This window comes from Muscardinus avellanarius (assembly GCF_963383645.1).
Source record: "Muscardinus avellanarius genome assembly, chromosome: 14".
NCBI lineage: Eukaryota > Metazoa > Chordata > Mammalia > Rodentia > Gliridae > Muscardinus > Muscardinus avellanarius.
Genome location: NC_137800.1, coordinates 18,796,290 through 18,805,544, shown reverse-complemented (window position 1 = coordinate 18,805,544; position 9,255 = coordinate 18,796,290). Strand labels below are relative to the sequence as shown.

The window sequence follows — 9,255 nt, the reverse complement described above, 5'->3', positions numbered from 1 at the left end:
TTCAGCTACTTAGTGAGGCCCTTTGCAACTCAGTTTCTAAATAAAGAATAAAAATAGGGCAGGAGGTGTAGCTCGGAGGTAGAATACCATGGGATCCATCCCCAGACCTCTTAAAAAAAAAGAAAAGATATATGCCCGTGAGGAGGGAACAGGGTCTGGTCACTAGAGGGCGCTGTGGCGCCACAGGGCTGCCTTCATTTTCTTCTTGCTGTTTCTTGGTGGAGGAGGTTATGAAGTCTAAGAAGCCAGCGGGGCTGCAGCTCAGGGCCGAGCAGTGTGGGGTCCCGGATTTGATCCCCAGCGCCGTTGGGTGGGAAGAGGTAAATAAACTATAGTTGAACACTGCTCCAAAGGAGGTGAAGTTCTCCACTAATGTGGGAATTCTGTGCTGAAGGCGGAGTTGGGTTTGAGTTAAGCCCAAGGGTGAGTGGGGAGGCAGGGCAGAGGTTTGGCCAACGGAGCCAGAGGACCCACAAAAGAGAACCACGAACATATTCTGAATGGTAAGCAAGGGAGACAAAATTGGAATGTATTTATTTATTTATTTATTTTTGCAGTACTGGGGATGGAACCCAGGGGCATTCCACCTCCCAGCTACACCCCCAGCCCTATTTTTTTTTTTTCTTTATTTTGAAACAGGGTCTCAACTGAGCTGTAAAGGGCCTCACTAAGTAGCTGAGGCTGGTCTTGAACTCGGATCCTCCTGTCTCAGCCTCCCGAATGCTGGGATTACAAACTGCTGAGATTACAAGCGTGCGCCACCACGCTCAGCTCCAAGGTGGATTTTATATAGTGTAATTCACAGGCACTTTGACCAAAGATATTTTCCAAAACCGTTACCTCTAGGAAGTGAAAATGGACAATAGGGTATGGCAGGGGATTTTTACTTTAGGTTTCTATTTTTCCTTTCGTATTAGAAATAAACTTTAAGCCGATCTTGGTGGCACACACTTGTAATCCCAGTACCTGGGAGACTGAGAGAGGAGGATTGCAAGTTTGCAGTGAGCCTCAGCTACTTAGTGAGACCGTTTCAAAATGAAGAATAAAAAATAGGGCTGGCGGTGTAGGTTGGAGGGAGAATGTCCTTGGGTTGAATCTCCAACACTGAAAAAATAAAAAATAAAAAAGAAACTTTATACCACGAATGGAAATCACAATTTTTAAAAAGCTAAATGCAGCAGGGCATGTCGGCTCGGGCCTGTAATCCCAATACTTGGGAGGCAGAGAGAAAATAATTGCAGGTTCAAAACCAGCCCCAGAAACTTGATGAGAACCTGATTAAATAAATAAATAAAAGCCGGACGTGGTGGCGCACGCTTGTAATCCCAGCTCTTGGGAGGCTGAGACAGGAGGATCGCACAGTTTCAAAGCCAGCCTTAGCTACTTAGTGAGGCTCTCAGCAATTTAGTGAGACCCTGTTTCCAAATAAAGTATAAAATAGGTCTGGGAGTATAGCCTGGAGGTAGAAAAGCCCTTGGGTTCCACCTCCAGTACCACATAAATAAATAAATAAATAAATAAATAAATAAATAAATAAAAGCCGGGCGTGGTGGCGCACGCTTGTAATCCCTGCGCTTGGGAGGCAGAGACAGGAGGATCGCGCAGGTTCGAAGACAACGGCGGGCGCTGGCTTAGGAGACCCTGTTTCCAAATAAAAAATGTAAAAATAGGTCTGGGAGTGTAGCCCGGAGGTAGAAGGGCTTCCAGGAACCCCAGTACCACCAAAATAAATAAATAAATAAATAATAAATAAATAAATAAATAAGGAGCCAGGCGTGGTGACACACACCTGTAATCCCAGTACTTGGGATGCTGAGACAGGAGGATCACAGGCCTGAGGACAGTCTCAGTAAGTGCTAAGACTCTCATCAACCTAGTTGAGACCCTGTTTCCAAATAAAAATAAAATAGGGCTGGGGTGTGGCTTGTAGGTAGAATGCTCCTAGGTTAAATCCCCAGCACCACAACAAATAAATAAATAAACAAACAAACAAACAAACAAACACAAAGTAGGATTGGGGGATGTGGCTTGGAGGTAGAATGCTCCTGGGTTCAATCTTTTTCTTTTTTTTTTTGAGGGTCTGGGGATGGAACCCAGGGGCATTCGACCTACGAGCTACACCCCTTGGCCTATTTTTTATTCTTTATTTTGAAACAGGGTCTCACTAAGTTGTGAAGGGCCGAAGTAGCTGAGGCTGTCTGCGAACCATGAATCTCCTGTCTCAGCCTCCTAAATGCTGAGATTACAAACGTGCGCCACCACGCCCAGCTTGGGTTCAATCTTTAGAACCACAAAATTAATAAATAAATAGGCTGGAGATGTAGTTTGGTGTAGAATGCAATACCCAAAAATGAGCTAAAGATAGTGTATATTAGTAGGGCAAGTAGATGCCTACAGTGCATATTTATAAATGAAAGCATGAAGAAGAGTGTGGTGGCCCACACTGTAATCCCAGCTCTTGGGAGGCTGAGATAAGAGGATTGCAAGTTCGTGGCCAGCCTCAGCTACTTAGTGAAGCCTGCAACTTAGTGAGACCCTGTTTCAAAATAAAGAATAAAAAATTGGGCAGGGTGTGTAGCTTGGAGGTCAAATGCCCCTGGGTTCCATCCCCAGACCAGCAAAACAAAACAAAACATAAATAAATAAATAAAAGTCAGGCTTGGTGGTGCACGCTTGAAATCCCCGCCCTTGGGAGGCTGAGACAGGAGTATCGCACAGGTTTGAAGCCAGCTCAGCTACTTAGTGAGGCTCTCAGCAACTTAGTGAGACCCTGTTTCCAAATAAAGTATAAACTAGGTCTGGGAGTATAGTCCGGAGGTAGAAAAGCCCCTGGGTTCCACCCTCAGTACAACCAAAAAAAAAAAAAAAAAAAAGAGTAAAAGATAAGGCTGGGGCTGGGGGTATAGCTCAAAGGTAGAATTGCCCTGGGTTCAATCCCCGGTACCACAAAAATAAAAAATAAAATAAATGAAAGCATTGATGTAGTGAGGTAGCACTATTGCTGAGGGGAGTTACTCAAATATGAAGCCCCTCCCTCGCTTCCTGCACCCTCGCTCTCCAATGGACCCGCCTCCTGGCATTTCTTGACACCCTGCTCTGGCTCTCGGCCAGTGTAACTCACTCGGAGCTGAAGGTGATCACAGAATATTTCTGTGGAAAAAAGAATCAAGGAAACGCACTGTATCTAGCATAGATTTTCTACTTAATTGATTCAGTTGTGTGTGTGAGGAGGTCACGCTGAGGAGCACGGAGGGGGACGCTCGCAACTGGCTGAAGAAGCAAAGATAATGGGGCATCTGATTAAAGGAGCTAAAGGGCTAAACGCTCCGCGGGTTAATCTGAAGAGCCTCCAAGTCGACAGATTACCTTACCTGTCCTACAGTCCTACTCAGCCGTGACTGAATCAAATAACCACGTGTGATTTTATCTAAGGCCTTCAGAAAACAAGGGGAGAAATGAAAGGGAGGTTTTGCCATAGAGTCCACTGCTTAGGTCTGTGGAGCATTACCAAATGTCAAAGTACCTTTGTTGCAAGATATATTGTGTGACAGTATTTAGTTTTTCTTTTCTTCTTCCTCTTTTTTTCTTTCTTTCTTTCTTTCTTTCTTTCTTTCTTTCTTTCTTTCTTTTTTTTTTTTTTTTTTGTTGTTGTACTGGGGATGGAATCCAGGGGCATTCTACCTCAGAGCTACACTCCTAGCTCTATATTTATTTATTTATTTGCAGTACTAGGGATGGAACCCAGGAGCATTCTACCTCAGAGCTACACCCCTCGTCCTATTTTTTATTCTATATTTTGAAACAGGGTCTCACCGAGTTGCAAAGGGCCTCACTCAGTAGCTGAGACTGTCCTGGAACTGCGATCCTCCAGTCTCAGCCTCCCAAATGCTGGGATTACAAGCATGCGCCACCACACCCAGCTGACAGTATTTAGGATAGTGGGAATTGTGTTCTCAAATTTGAAGGTAGTATTTGTTAGTATTGGTTGAGCAAGACCTTGAGAAATTATCTTATTGCTTATTTTAGATGGACTCTTAGAAAATTCACTGGATCCCAACAGGTAACTTTTACACATTCTTCAAAGAACCATCACTGGGTGCAGGACCAGCCTACACACTAAAAAAGGATGCTGAAACCCAAGCAGGTCTATAAGCTGTAAGCTGGCGCTCATAAAGGATGGTTAGTATTAAATTTGGCTTATAAGTAAAAATCTCCCTTAACTTTGACAATTCCGGTTGCACGACTCTGCCTTGTTTACTCGCAGCCTGGGTTTTTATGGTAGGTGGTTTGTGGAGAAGGCCCTGACAACCTGTGGCTAACTGAGGGCTGTGTGTATTTAGCACGACATCCTTTCTCTGTGTATACAGGAATTCTCTTGCTATTGTGAAGTGCCTCCTGTCCTCTTTGTTATTTACAGAGAAGTGCTGGGGAAATCTGAAACTTCTTTGCTTCTTCTAAGCACAGAATTTACCATTGTTTTATAGAGGAGACTGAAGAGCTTTTGTGGAAACATGGAATTGTTTTAAAGCATGTTTCAATCACTATTAATTGGCTTCTTGGGAACCTTGTACTGTATTTTTCTGGATTCCCCCTACCAAACTTACTTTTCATATTTTGATAGCCAAGGATAATTTGTAATAGATAAGGCATTTGTCTCAGTCTTCTGATAAAAGTTTCTTATTGAATTGTTTGGGGTTTTTTGGTGGCACTGAGGGTGGAACCAAGAGGCTTTTCTACTGTCCGGCTATACTCCCAAACTTATTTTTATATTTTATTTGGAAACAGGGTCTCACTAAGTTGCTGAGAGCCTCACTAAGTAGCTGAGGCTGGCTTCGAACCTGCGCGATCCTCCTGTCTCAGCCTCCCAAGCGCAGGGATTACAAGTGTGAGCCACCACGCCTTGAATTGTTCTTTTTATTTAATTTCCTATTACAAGGCTTTTACTGGGTTTGAGAAGCACGGATTAAACAATAGGCATAGCAAGTATTCTTTCCACTGAACTGAATGGAGCCATAAAAGCTGCGGTCTACAGACAACTGAAAAGCTAATTTAACAAATGCTTGTGTGTTAACCAGCTGGGGATATTTATGTGTCACTTTCTTTAGGAAGATATATTTTTAAATGAAGAAAAGAGCTTACAATAATTAAAATGGAATGCGGATTATTTCCTTTTTTAGTATGAATGACTTAAACTTGCATTGTGTTTAAAGTTAACTGGTGCAAGTGGTATTACGGGATATAGCGGTAGGGTAAAATCATTGGTCTCTCTTCTTTTTTGCGAGTCTGGGGATGGAACCCAGGGGCATTCGACCCCCGAGCTACACCCCTGTCCTATTTTTTATTCTTTATTTTGAAACTGGGTCTCAGTGAGTTGCAAAGGGCCTCACTAAGTAGCTGAGGCTGTCCGCGAACCGTGACCCTTCGCTCCCAGCTCCCAGCCTCCCAAATGCTGGGATTACAAGAGTGAGTCACCACGCCCCGGCTTCACTAGCTCTTAGTGAGTATAAAAACAAAAAAGGGAGGAGCAAAGTTTTATTCAGAGTTTGTTCTTAAAGATATAGTCATTAAAGCTGGGCGTGGTGGCGCATGCTTGTAATCATTAAGACCAATACTGTTCGTGAGGCTGGAAAGGGGCCATGTCATTAATATTGGGTTGATTTTGTATATTGGCCTTAGAAGTATTGAGGCGATCTGGCATGGTTATGGTGGTGTTGAATAAAGGCATCCAAATGCTTTTAAAACACAGTGGTGGAAATGGGAAATGTGTTCTTTCAGGATAACATCTGGGGGTTTCGGGGTTTTTCAAAACACTTAAAAAACTTTTATAGCCGGGCATGGTGGTGCACATTTGTAATCCCAGCGCTTGGGAGGCTGAGACAGGAGGATCGCACAGGTTTGAAGCCAGCCTCAGCTACTTAATGAAGCTCTCAGCAACTTAGTGAGACCCTGTTTCCAAATTAAAAAAAAAAAAAAAAAGGTCTGAGAGTATAGCCCGGAGGTAGAAAGCCTCTGGGTTCCACCCCCACTACCACACACACACACACACACACACAAAAAAAAAAAAAAAAAAAAAAAAAAAAACTTTTATAATTCTGCTGCTGCCTGATTTTTTTTCATTACAAAAATTCTCAAACACATACAGTAGCGTTAATCCCCATAATCTTATCACTTCGATTCAGCAATATCAAGATTTTTCTAAGCTAGCCCATCTTCTTCTTTAACCGTAAGAGCAGTCCCCAAATATCCATGTTATCTCACTCTTCTATTATTAGTACACATCCCCTAAAGTTTGACACCCCCCCAACCATTCCCACATACTGCAAAATATGAATACACATTCCTCAGAATGGAGAACTCAACACAGCAAAATGGCTTTCAGTGAGCATACCTCAGGGGAAGGGCACTCGTGAGTGCAGAGGCATGCATCTCCTCTGAGCGCAGTTGTGTCTGTGCAGTTTTCTTCTCAGGGCTAAATTAGCTGAGGGGAGGAAAGAGAAGTATTAGGAGCCCGCCAAAAAATTACTTGTGCAGCCGCGTGGTGGCGCACGCTCGTCATCCCCGCATTCGGGAGGCTGAGACAGGAGGATCAAGGTTCGCGGACAGCCTCAGCTACTTAGTGAGGCCGTCCGCAACTCAGTGAGACCCTGTTTCAAAACAAAGAATAAAAAATTGGGCAGGGGTGTAGCTCGGAGGTCAAATGTCTCTGGGTTCCATCCCCAGACCCGCCCCCCCACAAGAAAAATTGGTTGTGCAATCTGGAGACTATCAAAGTATATTTGTCGTCAAATTGTTCTCTGGTATTCGCTCATATATGGTTGTGATATAAAAATTAAAATTAATGTGAAACACAGGCCGGGCGTGGTGGCGCACGCTTGTAATCCCCGCGCTTGGGAGGCTGAGACAGGAAGATCAAAGCCAGCCTCAGCTACTTAGTGAGGCTTTCAGCAATGTATTGAGACCCTGTTTCCAAATAAAATATAAAATAGGTCTGGGAGGATAGCCCGGAGGTAGAAAGCCGCTGGGTTCCAACCCCAGTACCACAAAAAAAAAAAAAAAAAAAAGAAAAAAAAGAAATTAATGTGAAACACATACAACACATACACAGGTATTTTCCTAACAGTTGATGTCAATAGAAAGATCTTACTAGTAATATCCCTCTTCTTTTATATGGTTTCTTCCTAAATGCTCTTAGAACGCTTATGTCAGGAGTAGACCAGAAATATCTTACAAGAACATTGCCTACTGAGTACTGTATTTCAGAAAAGAAGTGGTTTGAACAGCTATCGCTGTAAACAATAACAAAGGATCAGGCTGCTTTCTCTGAATTGCTGACTTGGAACTTTTTTTCTTATTTATGTAAAAGGACTGACCAGGGGACGTCATTTGAAATAACTTCAGAGGATCAAACTTCTAATGAACTAAAAGGTAACCTGAGTTTTTAACTATTTATGTACAATTTCTGTTCTAACTCAAGAAGTATATTATCAAGTGCATAACATATTTGGGCGTATTATCACCTTTCTGTTGAAACTTGGGCTTGTGGTTTTTGTGTATCTAAAAACTTTCTAATTTTTTTAAAGTTTTTTTACCTACCACAGGCTTTAAAATCTCAAGTATTTGGCTTTGAAGTAAATGCACATTTGAATAATTTTGTCTACTGAATTCCTGTTGGTTAGATACAACATAAATGATAAGATCTCTGGAAAAAGATGCCTAGTAAATTAGTATTATGTAACTTCATCGCACACATATTTTTGTCTCTACAAGCACAATTATAGTAAAAGCTGAACTTTCTTTGCTTTAAGTGACGTACGTAATTATGTAACTAGAAATAGCAGTTATTGACAGTCTTTTAAAATTTCATCTGCATTTGGTCACATTATGATTATGACATGTTGTTAATTCAGTTAACATTGCTGCCCTCCAGCCAGCAACATGCTCTTTTGATAAAAACTACTTGGGATTTTGCATTTTACCTAAAAATCTATAGGCTTATTAACCTCTATCATGAATCAAGCAACATTTTCATTTTTACTTTTTACTTGTAAAACACACCTACAATCACTTAGGAATCAAATTTCTCTGCATTAGAAAAAAACAGTGGTAAAATATTTATCAGCATTTAAAAATACTCCCACATTTGAAAATATCTCAATCTGTCCCATCCCAGACAGGAAAGATAGCATACATCAGGAATACCCCCCCATGTACCCCAATACTACCACTGAAAACACACCTAAGCAGCTTTCAGTATTAACACGATCATGCTCAGACACCCAGGAACACAGACAGCATTAAAACAAGTGGCTCCGTACGAACATATCAAAGTCCTACCTGGTCTCTGTCCGTTGATAAGGAGACTCATCATAAAAATTAAAAATACAAAAAGAAATTGCTGAAATCTCATTTTTCTGCCACACGCAAGCGGAGCGATCGCTCTTCAAAGTAAACCAAACTGTAAAGTCGGCAATATCTGCGCTCCCCTCACATTCTAATGACAAACCTCAGAGAACTGCCCGCTGCAGTTCGCCAGGAAGGTTAATGATCACATCAGACAAGGTTACTGGTGCTGTGCGGTGGCCGGAGGCTCCCCCTCCAAAGCCCCTCCTCCACTCCTCTCCTCCCCCCACCCCGCCACTCCCCTTTATTTCCATAAGCAAATATTGGTGAAATAGACCATTCAAGCATGCAGTAACTTCAGTGGGAAGTCGACTCCAAAGCTCCGGGGAAGAGTGACCTAAATTCAGTCTAGATATGGAGAAATATGTAAAACGAGGCACATGTAGCCCCCTCCCCTCTCCATTTGCATCTGTTTAAACTTTGCATTGCCCATCTTGGTCCCACATGCAGAAACCAATAGCAATGACAGGAAGTCTCTCTTTTGTCCTTTTCAGAAGGAATTCTGAAGCTCTAACTTGAGACTCCCCAAGGCTTTGTGCAGAGCGTGCGCTGGAATGCTTTATCTTTCCCAAACCTGCTACAAAGTGGTGACTATTTGTACCAGCTCTCCAAATTGCTTAATTTGTGTGGGTTTGCATCCTTTAAGGCTCCCAGGGTTTACAATGCTCTGAAATAAATCTGCAAAGTATTTGCATTTTTTTCTGAAGTGCGACTTGAAAAGTAATGAAGATTATTTTCATCTGCAAATGTCCAAGATTTTAAAAAAGGAAATTCAGGCAAGCCACAAACTCATAAAATCTGTGTTCTGTTACAAATTTATATGCAGTGGGATAACAGCTAACATGTCAGTCACAG

The 9,255-nt window shown here is 42.2% G+C and overlaps 1 protein-coding gene across 1 annotated transcript; it reads right to left on the bottom strand.

Moving 5' to 3' along the window:
* Positions 1-6,389: 6,389 nt before the first annotated feature.
* On the bottom strand, positions 6,390-8,407 carry APELA (apelin receptor early endogenous ligand; the record flags this gene model as incomplete). The annotated part of the gene is made up of 2 exons (XM_080709746.1): positions 6,390-6,478; positions 8,335-8,407. The coding sequence occupies 2 exons, from the start codon at positions 8,405-8,407 to the stop codon at positions 6,390-6,392; spliced, it is 162 nt and encodes a 53-aa protein (XP_080565872.1).
* Positions 8,408-9,255: the final 848 nt, after the last annotated feature.